The sequence below is a fragment of the Fusarium pseudograminearum genome, chromosome 4 (genome assembly GCF_000303195.2).
Source record: "Fusarium pseudograminearum CS3096 chromosome 4, whole genome shotgun sequence".
NCBI classification, from domain to species: domain Eukaryota; kingdom Fungi; phylum Ascomycota; class Sordariomycetes; order Hypocreales; family Nectriaceae; genus Fusarium; species Fusarium pseudograminearum.
This window is the reverse complement of record NC_031954.1, coordinates 6,122,264-6,139,701: the sequence shown is the minus strand read 5'-3', so window position 1 is coordinate 6,139,701 and position 17,438 is coordinate 6,122,264. Positions and strand designations below refer to the sequence as shown.

The window sequence follows — 17,438 nt, the reverse complement described above, 5'->3', positions numbered from 1 at the left end:
TTTGATTCATCCTTTCCTGAGACTCAACCCAATGGCACTGACCTTTATCATGTCACAATGCATATACGGAGGCGTACACATGCTGCTCAAGGGCGCCAAAGTATATTGATCGTCTTGTTTGACCTTGCTCGAGTAGTGTCCATGTCACTGATCGCTTAACATGCACTGACAACATATCGCTAGAAACGGTTTGTTGCACTGGACGAAGATCGTTTCGTTCTTATATTTAGACGATCAACTGATAAAATCTATAGACAATCCATAAGTCATTCGTCTGTGTTCATTGCATTGCACGTGCGAACAAGAGTACAAGAAAGGATGAGAAGTGCAAAAAAGACGAATCGGAAGGCGTTGGGATTGCTCCCGCCAGGGCTTGAACCTGAGACCTTCGCATCACTGAATATTCAGATTGAAGTATTAGTACGACGCTCTAACCAACTGAGCTACGGAAGCCGTCCAATTCGTTGGAAATTAAGCTGGTTGCCAGCGTATACACAGACACACAGTTCGAGTGTGCACAAACTGAAGCATAGAAAGATCATTGACAAGTATAACAAAATGATTCTTGCATCCGATTGATGTCAACTAATTAATTCTTGATAAATAATGAATGGTCTGGCTAAAATCGATTATTAATATCCTCCTCAAATCCCATTCCTACTCAACACTAGGTAGCTGAGGAATATTATCAGCTCCCTATAGCATCGAGTCAACATCTCTTCCATCTCAGAATCACTTCGGATCTCGAACACAGTTAGTGCATTTGGCACAGGTGAAATGAGTCACCGAATGTCCAAGGCTATCGGATCCTGTTGGAGATTTCTGGTGGAGAAGATGAGCCGAGCCCTTTTCAATTTCTGGCCATCCAAAGATGTTGAGGGGAACACATCGGTTCTCGAATCTGACATGTTGTTGCTCATTAGTCTCTCTACGGTCACTCAATGGATTTGCAATGAAGAAACACTCACGTAGCAAGACGGCAGATAATCTCAGGCTCAGAAAAGACTGAGCCAACATGGTTCTGGAGCTTGCCGTTCAGCTCAGTGCAAGTGTACTCGAGCTCTGGCTGGTACTCGAAACATGGAGGTCCCCAATTCTCACCATGGCAGAAGTAAACCTGCAAATTTGTTAATAGTTGCAGATAAATCAATGATAACATAGTCATACAGATCCGGGTTTTCGATCTCCATCGCTGTTCTCTTGCGGTGTAGTGCCGAGACGAGACTTGATAAGTTTGGGTTCAATGGGCTTGTAGTTGGGTGCGCCTCTTTCTGACAGAGGAGAGGACCACATGTCAACAGAGACAGAAAGGCCCTGAGAGGCAAAGAATGATAGAACAGCAAAAGCCAGGGAAGACTTCATATTGAAGGTTATGTCTGGTTGAGTTTGGGAGTGTAGGTGTTATGGTAGGATGAATTGGCAAGGTAGATTCAATAGTCAGGGTATTAATGGTGTTGAGCTTGTATAGTGAGATGTCCTTGGATGGCAGTGGCTTCAGCCTTCTTATATTAACTTTCGGCACACTCATCAACGTTTATAATTAAGAATAAAGATAGAGGGGAGTAGCTACCCAGGTATGACGCGGAGACCCTCGTGATGAAAATGGCTAATGCGATGCTACTGCATCTATTGTCGTAAAATCATGGTGTCGCGTCAGCTCTGGCCAGTCGCAGACGTATTCATCATAGTGAGGGTATAGCTCATGTTGATCCAGAGATGCATTCATTCATTCATTCATTGAGCGCCTCGTCAGCCCATACTCAGATTCCCCATAGAAACTAACCAGAACTGCCGTAAGTTGATGCGGTCATGCCCGTGATTCGATCTCGGCCCATCGGGGCGTTCAAGGAAATGCTGTCAACCTGCAGATGCAGATGCAGATGCAGACGGTGCTTACATCATGTAAACAAACGGTATTACCGGCCTGAGGCGCTCGCTGGTGTGACTCTCGTGTCTGCTGGTCAACCGTTTACCTGGGAGAGAGAGAAATGCGCGGCGTTGACAGTAGCGGTCTCGCTTCATCTGGATTCCCACGTTGTGCATTGCATCACGGAATACTATGCGAGGCAGCGATTTGCTAAAGTCGGAGCAAACCTGATGCACAATCAATTCTGTGTTTTCTGTGAATCTGTAATGCATGCGCCGCGTGAAGCCGCTGGATCGCCAACGTGCATTCACTGATCGGCCTGGACTGACGTAAATGGCAGAAGCAGAGATACAATATCCTGATGTGAGAGTATTCTGATAATGCTCGTATCCAGATTTACGTATTTAGAAATAGGATCAATGGCTGACTGCAGCTTGCATTAGTAGTCAACTTTCTTACTGTTTATCAGCTGGTATTGAGGCCATAAGTGGTATCGGCATTGAGCCGGACCCGGGAACGGGACGGAGGCACGGCGGAACTCCACAAGACAGGAATTGCCTAAACAGGAAATCACATTTATCCGCATTCACGGGGGACTTTGGATACGACAAGGCCAATATCATTTTCGTTGGTAGCTAGCAGCATATACGGATATCAATGTGATACCTCGAGCGTAGAATCCCTCAACCAAGTATCACATTGCAAATGGCCTCAATACCCCGGCACTGTCTTAGCCTTCGGAGGAGATCCATGCACGAGATGGCGAATTTGGTCAGGCAAGGCGAGCTTCCCATGAATCGAGACCGATCTCTAACAGGGAAATATGCTCTGGTTTTCGAGTGCACAGCATAATTCTACCTAGTAGCCCGTCGCATCTCCCGGCCGATAGCCACCCGATCGAGAAAACAATATGCACTGCTCCTCGTGGCACAACAGCAGTCGCTCTGCATTCATCAAGGCTACCAGAACCCGACCTTTCTTCTTTCTCCTACTTTTTTTTCTCTATCGGCAAAAAAAGCATCACATGCCCACCATCATGTGCATCAGACGATCCAGGCAATATCTCAGGTTCGTAGTAAGAAGGCAGACAGATACGAGATAGTGCAACGGCGGTGATGGATTCCGTAACCAACACAACATTTACGATTCTCTCACAAGAGAGACATGTTACTCTTGATGCCTCACCATTCGAGGCGGTGTGGTCGAGTTTGACAATCACGCAATATCTCTCCAAGGATAAGTGGTAGAGATGGAGGATTATAATGGACACAGCAGCAAGATCTTGGCATGAGCATCCGCTCATGACTTCCATTGTTTGGCCTGGTTTGTTGTTACTGCTATTGATTTGGAGCTCAAGAGGTTTTTTGCGAGGAGATATCGCAAGACAAGTTGGGAGAGACTGGAATTTGACGTGGGCAAATATTTGCAGCAATTAGTATCAAATCATAGATATCCTTGGGCTCCAATAGTGCTGTTTCTTCTACAAAACAGATTTATCCTTTCAAAGCCCACTATATAGCTTGTCTGGATAGCATAACGATATAGGCATCGGTGAATTCTCCGCTTTGGATAAATTGCATTATGTTTCGGCGTTATGATGGAGCTCGTAGCTGCCCAACCTTTCACTATATACAATGAGACAGATCCGCTCATTGTTGTCTTCTCTCTTGATCAAAAGAGTCACACAAGATCTCACATCAAAAATTGATGTATTTCAGTAGAGACCCAACACTTAGTACGTACATCAATCTACCTATCCATCCTTTTGGATTAACATCATACGGCCCCCCAAGAGATTAACCAATAGCTAATTGCTTTCATTTCAGACAGAACTGCGCTCCTAAATATACTCGAGACAACAGAAACCGATAGAATCCAGGTATTTGTTCTTGAAAGAGAAAGATGACATTGAGAAAAGATAAGATCATGAAAGTCATCATCCATACTTGGACAAGTCTGACAATACTGAGCTAGTTATTACACAGTTGATCACGCACAGTCTAAGCTAGTCTTGGCGTCATCCGCAGATTATAAATACCGCCACGCTGGGCCCAGTCAAGCCAGACTACAGGTATTTATTATCCGTTATGGCTGTACAGTGCTTGAACTAATCTACTCTTTCGCGTTATGCTGGGTGGAGATCACGAAAGCCTCCCGTTATTGAAAAGAGAAACATGTCTACTTTAACTCGGGTGAGGAATTTCTTGCATTTATTTATTCATTTTTATTGACCACATAAACGAATTACTAGAAAATTCAATTCTTGAAACGTATTTCCTCACTTGATTGGCACTATAAAAATGGTAGAATCAACCATGGATTTGACCAACCGTCCTCGGACTCGCCAAAGAGCGTATAAGAAACCGCCAACTCTTGACGTTCCTGACATTGACCAAGATGCTGCCGAAAGGAAAAGAGTTCTAAATGTGCTGGCTCAAAGGAGATATCGTAAGTTACTAATTTCAACTTGAAGGCTTTTGTAAACGCAGTTTCTGACAACTCTTTAGGTGAAAAGAAGCGACTGAGTCGTCTCAAAGCCAAGTCGACTGGCAATGATGTGACTCAAAATCCAGACCCTGAACCAGAACCATCCTCCAGCATTGATGAAGAGTCGTTTGGGGACGATATCATTGAAATTCCCAGGACATCACAAAACAATGCACAGTTCAGCAGCCAAGCGGCCAACATGGCCATGCCAATAACCACCGGAGATGCTGCTGACATGTTGGCCGGGCTTGATTTCAGTCTGACATCGTGGAGTCCCCTTCCAGAAATGGCGCTTCCATCTGTTTTACCAAATGTCAGCACTCTTCCAGAATTTTTATGCGAACAAGTCACTAGCGATGAAGCATCAACAGGAACTTCCACTGGAGTAGTGGCAGGTTTTGACGGACCTGACCTGGCAACATTCCTCGACACACCTTCATTCAGCACTTCGCCTACTGCCTCAACAGAGAGCTTCCCTGACAGCTACAACCTCCCTGTGCTACAACTCGCACTCCTAAAGGGCGTTATACGGATCGCGGATCGCCTTAACTGTAAACAAGGTCTATGGGATCTTGATGGGAACTCGGCTTTCGTCACAGGCGTTGCAACACCAGCAGCTTTGCTCCCTGCAAACTGGCAGCCTACTCCTTTGCAAACCTCGTTACCGCATCATCCTGTGTTTGACCTCCTCCCATGGCCAGGTGTCCGTAACCGAGCCATCTCCATTTTATCATTACCTGACGAGTTGCGGCCACCGCGGGCACGGGGCGAGTTGGCATGTGTCAACTTTGCTTACGATCTAGAAGACACGGCTGAGGGAGTTCGGATCCATGGTGAAGATCCGTATGATCCCAGAAGCTGGGAACTTGGACAGATTGCATTTGAGAGATGGTGGTTTCTGTTCGACAATACCATCATCAACACAAGTAATCGATGGCGTAGGGCGAGGGGGGCACCACCATTGCTTCGTAGTAGTGGTGAGAGTTCTAGTAAGAACTCGAGTTCCACTACATCACCAGCCATGAGTGTTTAGCCACGCAGTTCTCAGTATTTTTGTTCCGTTATTTACTCTCAAGCAAGCATTGTTCATAGGATACTTTGGTATAAACCAGAAGAAACTCAATCAAAAGAACGAATACGAGTTCGCTGTCTCGCGTGAATACAGGGTAGCGTACTAGGTATTGACTCGCACGCAGACCGGTCTGACAATGACGCCCACCAGCGGCTCAGCGTGGAGATTTAGGTATGATTGGTGCAGTTACTGGACCCTTGTTCCGAAGCAGGGGACAGAATGGCTGCAAACATCAAGCAGAGTGGGATATTTTGCACCACCCGAACCATACAGAGGCCATCATGACTGCAGTTTGCATGGCTCAGTGCACGAGCAGACAACTATCCAGTATGTACCTAGTACTTAGCTTCAGTGTTGATTATCTTGTTGCATAGCATGTCTCTTGACCGAAAGATCAGTTACCTAGCCTACAGAGTACCACCGGTCCAGACAAGCATGACGGATCCATTCCATTCATCGTGACTCGTCCATGACTCTTCTACTGGGCTGAACAATATCTGAGCTTAAAAAATATTGGGGAGAGGTACCTTGGTAGCAGCCAGGGGCCCTGTCTTAGCGGCAGCCTCACTGTCTCCATGCTGAGCTCCCCCCCGACCGCCCGAGTCTCTCGGCCTCCGGTACCCGGTAACGGCGCTGGAGACAAAAGCCAGTGTCGCCATATCGAACCAATCGGCAGTCAGTATACCAACATCGGAGGTCAAAACGGAACCCCACTGGGGGAGTTTCTGGAGGAAGGAGGGGGGCACTTTGGAGGCCAGGAGAGAAATTTAGGAAAGATGAGCCCGGTGGAAGGAACAAACAAACGTGGGACGCTTTTCTCACCGGACTTGACTCTCTTTCTTTCTTTCTTTCTCTCTCCTTCTTCTCTCTTACCTTTGTCATTTATTCCTCGATATATAAAAAATCTACCATTCCATTGTACCACTGGAAAACCATTCCTCGTCGACTTAAACCTTGGCGTCTCTCAAACCCCGGTTCACCTGCTGCTGCTTCTCATTCAACAGATTGAGAGAGGTTCATTGAAACGTTGATCAATTAAACAAAGATCATCGCTTTCACCGCTCGTCTGGAGTTGCAGCGCAAACAACAACAAAAAAACAGCGTTTCCTGTCCTATTAAAACAATAAATACTTTTGTAAGTTGTCGTCAACGTCATCTCAGCCAATGCTTCCATCTCAATTTCTCTTTGCTAATAGATGGGTTCCTGGTCATAGTTTCCGTTGCAGTTCCCCTCCCCCACATCTCCCCAGACTACAATCAAGCTTCGACCCGCCACGACCATCGCCCGACGCCGTCTTTTTTGATATTGTTCATTCTGCTTAATTCCTAGGCAAAATAAAACCACGAGTCGTTATACAGGCCTCAGATATAAGCGAATCTCCCGCAGATTACCTCCATCATGCATATCAAGGATATGCTCAACGATGCCGAGAGGAGCGGCCAGCCCTCCTTCTCATTCGAGTACTTCCCTCCCAAGACCGCCCAAGGTGTCCAGAACCTTTACGATCGTATGGACCGCATGTATAACCTAGGTCCCAAGTTTATCGATATTACATGGGGTGCTGGTGGCCGCATTGCTGAGCTCACCTGTGAGATGGTTCTCCAGGCTCAAGCTGTTTACGGTCTCGAGACCTGTATGCACTTGACTTGCACTGACATGGGCGTTGAGAAGGTCAACGACGCTCTACTCAAGGCGTACAAGGCCGGCTGCACCAACATTCTTGCCCTTCGCGGCGACCCTCCCCGAGCTCAAGACAAGTGGGAGGCTGCCGACGGAGGCTTCCAGTATGCCCGCGATCTTGTCAAGCACATCCGCAATACCTACGGCAACCATTTTGATATTGGCGTTGCAGGTTACCCAGAGGGTTCCGACGACAACAAGAACGAGGACGAACTACTCGACCACCTCAAGGAGAAGGTCGATATGGGCGCCACTTTCATTGTCACCCAGATGTTCTACGATGCCGATAACTTTATTCGATGGGTGAAGCGTGTTCGTGAGCGTGGTATCACCATCCCTATCCTTCCCGGTATCATGCCAATTGCAACCTACGCAAGCTTCCTCCGACGAGCCAACCACATGCAAGCCAAAATCCCACAGGAGTGGCTCGACGCCCTGGAGCCCGTAAAGAATGACGATGTTGCTGTCCGAAACATTGGAAAGACCCTAGTTGCCAATATGTGCCGGAAGTTGCTCGCCAACGGCATCCATCACCTTCACTTTTACACCATGAACCTTGCCCAGGCGACACGAATGCTACTGGAGGAGCTCCAATGGGCCCCTAGTGCTGATCGACCTCTACAGCATGCCCTCCCTTGGAAGCAGTCGAAGGGACTTGGCCGCCGCGAAGAGGACGTCCGTCCCATCTTCTGGCGGAACCGCAACAAGTCCTATGTCATTCGCACACAAGATTGGGACGAGTTTCCTAACGGTAGATGGGGTGATTCTCGCTCTCCCGCTTTTGGTGAGCTGGATGCCTATGGCATTGGCTTGACAGGTTCCAACGAGGCGAACCGAAAGAAATGGGGCGAACCTAAGGCTATTCAGGACATTGCTCAACTTTTTGTCTCTTACCTCAACAACAAGATCGAGTCCCTACCATGGAGTGAATCGCCTCTCACTACTGAAGCTGATGAGATTAGAGACGACCTCATCGAACTGAACAAGCGCGGACTCTTGACCATCAACTCGCAGCCTGCTGTCAACGGTGTCAAGTCCTCTCATCCCATTCACGGCTGGGGTCCTGACAACGGCTACGTCTACCAAAAGTCGTACCTCGAGTTGCTTGTTCACCCTGGTGTTTTCGACAAGATGATCTCGCGCATTGAGAACCACCCTGACCTGACCTACTACGCTGTTACCAAGGATGGCGAACTTCGATCTAACGTCACTTCTGACGGCCCCAATGCCGTCACCTGGGGTGTGTTCCCTGGTAAGGAGATTGTTCAGCCAACCATTGTCGAGAGCATTAGTTTCCTCGCATGGAAGGATGAGGCATTCCGACTGGGCGTTGACTGGGCGCACTGTTACGACATCAGCTCCCCTAGTCGTGCTCTTCTTGAAGGCGTCATGAATGACTGGTACCTGGTCAATATTGGTAAGCAGTCTAGATTTTCGACGAACTGATTCGATTGAGACTAACTAATTGTACAGTTAATAACGATTTCCACGACAACAAAACCATCTTCGAGCTTCTTAAGGGACTCGAGGTTAATGACTTGACGACTCCTGCGACTCCTCTCTCCGAGCCTGTCGCGAACGGCGCCGTCGATACCGAGCCCATTGCTAATGGTACTGCGGCCACCACCGTTGCGAACTAAATGCTCACTCGCACCACATGGATGCATCGGGTTGTAAATATGCACAGCATCTGACCCTGATTGCATCTCTGCCGCAGCTTCATGACGCCCAGAAACATTCTGGACGTTGCTGTGCCTTTCTTTCCAATTTTAACGATCTGATTTCTTCTTTTTTTTTTTTTTTTTTTCGGGTTTGGGTAATAGCATCACCACGGTTTCTTTTTCAACAAAAAGTTACCAGGGATACGGGGGCAGCATTTTAAAAAGGCGCACGATACAGATAAAATCACCCGGCGGGCGCAGACGACTTTATGTTTTGGGGGCTTGCTTTGCTTGTTCTATATCTCAACGATACCCCGCCAGCAAGGCCTTATGGATGGATGAATGCATGATTGAATTTTGGTTTTTTCTCGGTCGATTTTTTCGCTCCCCAGAATAGGGGAAAGCGACCCAAAGAGAGTGGAGGAAATGGAACAAGGAATCTTGGGAGCGCAATTCGCACTGGTAGTCCAAAGCAGCTATCAGCCATCGCAATTGCCTAGAGCCAATAATTGACTTGATATCTAGCCCTTGTTGGGCTATGATCACCTCCCATAACTGAAATCTCTGTAAGAACTGTGCCTTGCCTAGTGACTCGGATGAAGTGTCCAGAATACATGGGGACCCAGCTGCCCGTTTATATTTACGCACAGGGTTACTATAGCCCAACATGAAGTATCCTGCCCCTGGACCGTTGTATACAAACATTGCTGTCCCACTTCACCATACATCCTCATCCGCCAACTCATAGTCCATGTTGACTGCCCTATCCTCGCGCTGGGGCTCAGCACTTCTCTCTCGTTTAGGCTGATCATCAAAACCTGCCATGGCATCATCTTCCTTGTCGTCTCCGCCGTCGCCCGGGACATAATCGTTGCTTCTTGTCTTGACAGGCGGCAGAGGTGTATTCACCCATGCAAGATCCAGGCGGCCCTCAACACCGGGCAGACCCTTGCCATGAATGCTGTAGTAGAACTTCTCTGCCGTTTTGCGGTCCTGAAAAGAGACGTGTGTGATTTCAGGGCCTGTGTCAACTGACTCAAACTCGCCCAGGTTCTGTCAAACTTGTTAGCAGCATGCTCTATAATCGCGAAGGGGGTTCAACATACAAGGAGAAAGTGGCGCAGCATCTCGTCCTTGTCAGGCGCCGTGAAATCCACGCCTTTGATAGCGAGTTTCTTGGGTCGATTGTCGATGGAGTATTGCGCATAAGCCGCGTGCATATTTCCTCCGCTTCCGCCTCCACGGCCCCTGTAACCTCCTCTCCCTCTGGGAGCGAAGCCCCGACCACGGTAGGTTCCTCGGCCACGGTAACCACCGCGAGGAGGCCAAGATGAACTGGGCTCCTCTTCGGCGTCGGGGTCGAGACCAAGTAGCGTGGCTTCTCGCTGAAGAGCTGCAAGTTTGGCACGTAGCATACTTGTTCCTGAGGAACTTCCTTCTTCTTGGCCTTTCTTGCCAGCGAGTCTTGCTTGGAGTTTCTCGTTCTCCTCGCGGTGACGTGCGAGGAGTTCGTGGTGCTGTTTTTCTATCTCGGCGCGTTTTTGCTCTATCTCAGCACGCTTGGCCTCGCGCTCATGGTGTTTTCGTTGCTCCTCTTCTTGTCTTTGCTGAAACTCCTCCATGTCGATTTCTGGCTCTTGCTCATCTTCTTCTGTCACCATTGGGTCGCCGGACCAGTTTCCACCTTGCATCGGTGCCGATGGCGGTAACGCGTCAATCTTGTCTTTGTACCAAAATACTTTCACAAATCGGTTGTCGAATATCACTTTTGGTGACTGATATGCTGCATTGGCTGACCCCCATTTGTCGTACTTGACAATTGCCAGGTGCTTGTACGGTTGCATGGAAATCTCCTGAATATTGCCGAACTGAGAAAAAAACTCGCGTACTTGATCTTCGCTGAAACTCTCCTCGGGTATATTCTCAATAACGATGGTACTCTTGGATCGATCATGGTTGGGTCCGTCGGCAGAAAAAGGAGCTCGCGCACCGCCCTTCTTAGAGCCACGGCCGCGACGACCTCCTCGTCCACCACGGCCAGCATCAGGCGGAAATGACCAAGGATTCATGGGATTGGATGCGTTTGCTAACATGGCGAATGGATCGTTCGGGTCGTACTCTGCCAAAGGTGTGTTAGTTGAACGAACATGATAATACCGCCGAATAGACCTACCGTCGTTGCCAGAAGGCATAAATATCGACTCGTTTCCATGGTCGTAGGGACATGTGCTCCCGCGAGAACAGAATCCTTTGGTATCGAAATCGCGGCATCGACCTCTTTTCCGCGACTGATTCTTACCGCCAAAGCCCTGTTGCGGAAAGTTGGGCATCCCTGGGTAGGGCGCTCCCATAGAACTCATCTGTAGAAAAGCCTCCATGACTTTGGGATCGAAGGGCATATCTGGTCGCGGAGGTAGGTTGTTCATGAACCCACCAGCATGTCCTCCCCTCATATCATCGCCTCGTCCTCCACGCCCGCCTCGACGAGCTTGTTTCTGTATGCGACCATCCTGATTGAAGGCTTCGTACCCATATTGGGGATCGTATTCTTCGCGATCGTGATAGCCTCTCTTTTTCGATCCGTTTGGCGGCGTGGTCTCGGCGAACGGTTGTTGTATTGTTTCTTGCTTGACGCCAATCTTTGGAGCTGGAGGAGCGCCAGGGAGGTAGGATTTGTATGCGATAGCTTGGAAAACGTCGTCGAGAAAGGCTTTTGGATCTGTGTTATTGTTCGGCAGTTAGTTTCACAGCTTCTGGTATTATGCAATGGTCAATTGCTCCGGAAACCAGTGGCATTACGCACCTTCGCTCAAAAAATCGGGAATTTCTTGTTCGCAGAGCTTCCGCACCGCATCTGCGTCGCCATCGTGTTTTAGAAGAGCAATGACGTACTCAGCGAGGACATCAGCATCGGCATCAGAACTGTTTTATGAATGTTAGCGCAGTCTTTGACGCGAGCGTTGCTCGAGGAAACCAGGTGACGGACGTATCTTCTATGCGCTGCACAATCCATGCCTTGAGCAAGGGCGCATCTTCTTCGGGGAACAACATGGTTCAAACGACGCGACTATTTGGACAGACCTATATTTGGAATGCGCCCAGCAACGTCGACTTTGTATGTCGGGTCAGTGTTGCGAGGTTGAGGTTGGGATTTTTTTGGGACCCGGCGGCCGGGGTCTTGCGTCGTCACAAGCTAATTTGGAGAAACGGTCAAGGTCTAGCAACTGTTCAGATTTATACAACTCTAAATGATGATGAAAGAAAAAAGTCGACATGGATGAAATAGATGAGTCGTGGTGGATGTTTTGCGAGCTACCGAGAGTTAAGATGCTATTTAATGCGTGCTCCAGCTATCATCTGCTTTCTCGAACCCGCCTGCCACTGCTGCCTTTTCACAGACCCAGAATCCGTTCTTGTCGCTGTTCCGTCCAAACAACAAATCGTTGAGCTGCGATATGGTCATGTATTATGCCTAAAAACACCACTTGTTTTACTTTAATGGTGCAGAAAAGTTGTCTTCACATTCACAGTAACCAAAGGCACACATCATATGAACTTCAATCTAACGTGTTTCAACTCATCAGATACGACATAACTACATAAAAACTGGATTGAGCTGCTCCTTGGCATTCAGCTTCAACTCAGTCACTCGACTTTTCTTTTTTTGGTTTCCGCTTAGCATGCCCCTCCTGAGATCATCAAGGAGCTCCTCCGTGGAATTAGGCATGCGTCCCAAATCTTCGTTACCAGCCGATTAATTTTGCGTGTCCATTGTGGCACGCTTCGTGGTTCGTTCGGCACATTAAAAAAAAGCCGTTTACAGCTTGTCGTAGTACTGTCATGGCATGTTAGCATATCTGTCGAATAATTATTTGCAATCAGGGTAAAACTTACGTTCTCGACACCGGGAACGTTCTCCTTGACACCCTTGCGCTTTCGCATGGTGGTGACAACAGCTCCGACCTTGCTGGTAGGGTCGAGAGGAGAGCCACCGGGGAGGATCTGCCAGTGGTCGAAGACGGACTGAGGGAAAGCCTGTCCGGAGGTGGCCTGTCGGAGATCTCCGTTGAAGCCGAAAGACTCGAGAATGGGGAGGTAGGCCTTGATGTTGAAGAGAGGAGTACCGGGGCGCTGCTCCTCGCTGAAGACGTGACCACGTCGTCGGGTAAGGACACCGTAGACACCACCCATAGCCTGCTCGGGAACCTGGATCTCGACTAGGTAGACGGGCTCGAGAAGAGCGGGTTCGGCGAGAAGAGAGGCAGCGTACAGGACACGACGGGCAGTGGGGATGATCTGACCACCACCACGGTGAATGGCATCGGCGTGGAGGGTAACATCGAGGATGTTGAAACGGCAAGATCGCATGGGCTCCTCAGCAACGGGACCCTCACGGGTAGCCCACTGGAAACCGGAGACAACGGAATCCTTGATTTCGTTGAGGTACTGGACAGCCTTGGTCTGGTCGACCAACAGGTTAGCACCAGTGCCGTCGGGACCGAAGGTCCAGATCTTTCGGGCGTCGGTGACATCCCAGCCGAAGTCGTCAGCCAGGACACGGGCACGGGCCTTGAAATCGTCACGGGCGCTGACCTTGCCACCCTCGATGGCAAGAGAAAGCTCCTCCTCGATAGGCTCAGCAACCATATACAGACGGTTGTGCTTGTTGGGAGACTTGGACAGAGCAGTGATGCTGGACTTGCCGGTAACGGTCTCACGGTACTGGACGACGGGGTCGGAGATGATCAGGGGAACACCAGCGTGGTCCTCCTCGAGATCCTTAAGACAAATCTCGAGATGGAGCTCACCAGCACCAGCGACAACGTGCTCACCAGACTCGGAGGTCATGGTAAGAACACAGGGGTCGGACTTGGAGAGACGCTTGAGACCCTCAACAAGCTTGGGAAGATCCTGGGCGTTCTTGACCTGGACGGATCGCTGAACGACAGGGGAGACGGAGAACTTCATGACCTTGAGGTTGTGGGCGGTCTCGCTGGTGGTGAGGGTACCAGACTTGAGAAGGAACTGATCAATACCGACCAGACCGACAATGTTACCGGCAGGCATATCATCGATGGGCTCGACCTTGCCACCCATCATCAGGACAGTACGCTGGATAGCCTTGATGAAGAGATCCTCCTTCTTTCCGGGGACGTAGTTGGGACCCTGGATACGGACCTTGAGACCGGATCGGACGGTACCGGAGAAGACACGACCGAAAGCGTAGAATCGACCCTTATCGGAGGTAGGCACCATCTTGGAGACGTAGAGCATGAGAGGACCCTTGGGGTCACAGTCTCGGATACCGATGGCAGCCTCGTCATCCATGGGACCCTCGTAGAGAGTCTCAGCACGGTATTTCTGGGCAGTCGCGGGAGAAGGAAGGTGGAGAATCATCATCTCAAGGAGAGAGTCGGCAGCGGGAAGGAAAGTTCGCATGACAGCCTTGAGGAGCTGCTTGCCCTCCTTCTCACGGTCCTCAGCATTGAGCTTAAGGTTGAGCTTCTCAAGGAGAGTGGTGGTCTCCTCCTTCTTAAAGTTCATGACAGCGGAGAAGATCTTGAAGATGGGGTCGAGGATGAACTGGTTGAAGGCACGCTCGAGCTGCTTACCCTCGTAGGTACCGTTCTTGGTCCACTTCTTGGTCTTGGGGTTGAAGTAGTTGTCGCCCCAGAGACGCTCCATCATCTTGTTCTTGTCAACACCGAACTTCTTGGCGTATCGGACAGCGAACTGGCGGACGGTGAAAGCCCAGCCGTGCAGACCGGAACCGAAGGCGACGGTACCCTTGTCAGGGTAGACCTGGATGTCACCAATGGACTTGTCAAGGTAGGTAGAGATGATGACGTTGACGGACTCGATGGTTCGAGAGAAGGACTGGTAAAGATCCTCCTTGGAGACCTGGAGCTCGAGAAGAGCACGGTCGACCTTGTTGATGATGATGACGGGCTTGATGCGCTCACCAAGAGCCTGTCGGAGGACGGTCTCGGTCTGGACACAGACACCCTCGACGGTGTCGACGACAACGAGAGCACCATCAGTGACACGGAGAGCAGCAGTAACTTCGGAAGAGAAATCAACGTGACCGGGAGAGTCAATAAGGTTGATAAGGAAGTCCTTTCCGTCGGTCTTCTGGCCAACAATGTCGGCAACGTCGTCGTCCTCACCAAGCTGACCGTACAGGGAGATGGCAGTGGACTTGATAGTGATACCACGCTCCTGTTCGTCGGCACGAGTATCGGTGGCTCGGGCATCACCAGCCTTGGCGGTGGAAATGATACCGGCCTTGGCGAGAAGAGAGTCGGTCAGGGTAGACTTGCCGTGATCGACGTGGGCAATAACGGACATGTTACGGACATTGGTAGGCTTGTCCATAAGCTGCCGAATCTCGTCGATTGTGAAGCTATTTTGGGTGAAGACATCGCGGTTAGCTCATGGTCACGGAGGGAGGGGGTGCTTAAATCCGAGCGGGGTATGGTGAAGGAAGTGGACGGGTGAAGTTATGATGGAAGAGGTCATGAGGGTGATGATGATGAAGGTGTTGTAGATGTTGTTGACTGCGGTTGAGGAGGACATATGGTACTCACTTAACCATCTTGGCGGTATTGTCTGAAGAACTTGACTATGTGTGTAAAGTCGAAGTTGTTGTAGTGGGAACAGAGCGGGGTTGAAGTTTTCACCCCGCGATCTGAGCCGCAGAAAAAGGGAAGAAGCAAGAAGCGATTGCCGTCAAGAAGATGGCAACGATTCAAGTGACGATGTAAGAGAGACAGTTCCGAAAAAGAACTATTGTCACTCTTTATGCGTCCCTTTTTGGAGATAGAAGGTTTGGAAGAGAGGAGGAGGAGGAGGGAAGGGAAGAAAAGAAAGAGAAAAATCGAGCGGGGAGGAGTAAGGTAGGTAAGGTAGCAAGATTCCTTTCGGCGAGACGCCTACGGCAGCACCCAAGGCCAAAGGCGGGCAGGCTTGGCCCCACTGAGCGGCAGGGAAGAAAAAAATTTGGACAGTGGGCTCTGCATTTTTGGTGGGGCAGCAGCACCCCGCTGCACATGTTTTCCGCCGCCCGCTGGAGGAACAGACGGCTCCAGGCCCTCTTGGATGTGATGGGCTTGGTCACGATAGGCCCATGAGTCCGCTAAAATCTCGAGGTGGCCTGCTGAGCTCTCGTCCAGGTTCACCAAGGTTAAGCTAGCTCCCTTGCGCAGGTTCATTGCCACAATCGGTTGCAGTGAGTGAAGCCGCACAAAGATGGAAATTGGAGGGTTGCTGCCCTGGGATTACAGTTCGGGCACGAAACCATTCACTGGACCTAGAGGGGTGGACAAGGTGGGCTGTGCGTGCTATATTGCCCCTCCATTCCCCTCCCCCTCTAGATGTAGTCCCTGCACAAAGGCAGCGCCGGGTACCTAGGTAGGTAGGTAAAGTACGTACATCAACAGCCCAGCCACAGGTAGGTAGCTCTGGATTCAATGGATGCACTCATGATATTTAATTATTACCTGTCTACTATTTGGACATTTATTCGGGTATTTTTATTGGTACCGTAGACATGGATATGTGGAATTAGCATGGCAAAAGTCTGGCGTCTCAAAGATTATCCATACTAGACCCAGCCGCCCAACCTCACGTCACAAATGGAGGGGGGCCAGCTCTGAAACCGAGTCTTTCCCCTCCTCAAAAGCCATTCGATTTTCATTATGATTGACCTCTATGACGTGCATGTTCTGTAAGTACGACAGTGCCCATTGTCTGCACCTTGCACTGCAGTACAAACAAGTGACAGAAAAACCTATCTTTTCTAAAGTAAAGGGTTCTCTTGGTATGAGACATCCCTTGTCCTCTTTTATCAGCTCCCACATAGCACCATTCTTTTTTCTCTCTCACTCACTGTTGCTGCTTTGCATCCTCGTCTATCCCGTAGCCGCATTAGGTTACAAATGTCCGAAGTGGGCTGTAGCTGGAGCTGGAGCTCTAAAAACCCCTCTTTGCTCGACTCGACAAGTGACAATCTACCACCATCAAGTTCTTGTATCTTGTAGTGGAGAATGCACACAAACAGTACCTGGTCGATCAATTCTCTCTCGTACCGACAATCATCACCTCACAACCTAGGTACCTCAGACCACCAAAATTCCTCGTATGAGCTTGTACCTCACTCGTCCATTGGAGGATTTTCGTTGCCATTTCGGCTTTGAGTCCGTTAAGGCCGTCCATCCAAGAGACCCAATGGGATCATCTGGATATACTAAACTTGATGAGTTTCCTAGACAGTCAAGAGACACTGATGCTCACTTCTTGTTGAAAAGGCAAAAAATATCATGGCAATTTTGACATTACAAACATAATCAATCGTACATCTAATATGTGATTTGTAACCCGTCGAGTGGGTTTATTTTGCCCCATGTGCGTGCATGATGGTAGTCGTTTATCGATAAACCAACTTCACCCGTACCCACTTCCTGGTCGTGATGGGATGGTTCTCGTGAGTATAGTAATCCAAAACCAAGGGTAGAATTATGTCTAAAATTATTATATACGTATGAGGAATTCAAAAGTACATTTTTCATGCGCAAATGTAACCCATCTTTCACCATCTTCCATAACGCCTCGCTTGCTTATTATGCTAACTGTCATCGAATGACTCACTCGCCGTGTGTATACTCAAACACC

The 17,438-nt window shown here is 49.3% G+C and overlaps 5 protein-coding genes across 5 annotated transcripts, besides 4 other annotated features; 2 read left to right on the top strand and 3 right to left on the bottom strand.

Annotated features, from left to right (window-relative positions):
* Window positions 1-732: 732 nt before the first annotated feature.
* On the bottom strand, window positions 733-1,362 carry FPSE_05846 (uncharacterized protein; the record flags this gene model as incomplete). The annotated part of the gene is made up of 3 exons (XM_009258964.1): window positions 733-901; window positions 969-1,117; window positions 1,168-1,362. 3 exons carry the CDS (start codon window positions 1,360-1,362, stop codon window positions 733-735), a joined length of 513 nt encoding a protein of 170 aa, XP_009257239.1.
* Window positions 1,363-1,719: 357 nt separating this feature from the next.
* Window positions 1,720-1,739: a microsatellite.
* A 2,443-nt stretch (window positions 1,740-4,182) lies between these two features.
* On the top strand, window positions 4,183-5,387 carry FPSE_05847 (uncharacterized protein; the record flags this gene model as incomplete). Its single annotated transcript, XM_009258965.1, has 2 exons — window positions 4,183-4,315; window positions 4,375-5,387. 2 exons carry the CDS (start codon window positions 4,183-4,185, stop codon window positions 5,385-5,387), a joined length of 1,146 nt encoding a protein of 381 aa, XP_009257240.1.
* Window positions 5,388-6,257: 870 nt separating this feature from the next.
* Window positions 6,258-6,283: a microsatellite.
* A 542-nt stretch (window positions 6,284-6,825) lies between these two features.
* Window positions 6,826-8,747, top strand: FPSE_05848 (uncharacterized protein; the record flags this gene model as incomplete). Its single annotated transcript, XM_009258966.1, has 2 exons — window positions 6,826-8,524; window positions 8,581-8,747. The coding sequence occupies 2 exons, from the start codon at window positions 6,826-6,828 to the stop codon at window positions 8,745-8,747; spliced, it is 1,866 nt and encodes a 621-aa protein (XP_009257241.1).
* A 141-nt stretch (window positions 8,748-8,888) lies between these two features.
* Window positions 8,889-8,914: a repeat region.
* A 571-nt stretch (window positions 8,915-9,485) lies between these two features.
* On the bottom strand, window positions 9,486-11,819 carry FPSE_05849 (uncharacterized protein; the record flags this gene model as incomplete). Its single annotated transcript, XM_009258967.1, has 5 exons — window positions 9,486-9,821; window positions 9,875-10,887; window positions 10,942-11,487; window positions 11,572-11,690; window positions 11,755-11,819. 5 exons carry the CDS (start codon window positions 11,817-11,819, stop codon window positions 9,486-9,488), a joined length of 2,079 nt encoding a protein of 692 aa, XP_009257242.1.
* Window positions 11,820-12,585: 766 nt separating this feature from the next.
* FPSE_05850 (uncharacterized protein) lies at window positions 12,586-15,363 on the bottom strand (the record flags this gene model as incomplete). Its single annotated transcript, XM_009258968.1, has 3 exons — window positions 12,586-12,603; window positions 12,663-15,171; window positions 15,356-15,363. The coding sequence occupies 3 exons, from the start codon at window positions 15,361-15,363 to the stop codon at window positions 12,586-12,588; spliced, it is 2,535 nt and encodes an 844-aa protein (XP_009257243.1).
* Window positions 15,364-15,599: 236 nt separating this feature from the next.
* Window positions 15,600-15,660: a repeat region.
* Window positions 15,661-17,438: the final 1,778 nt, after the last annotated feature.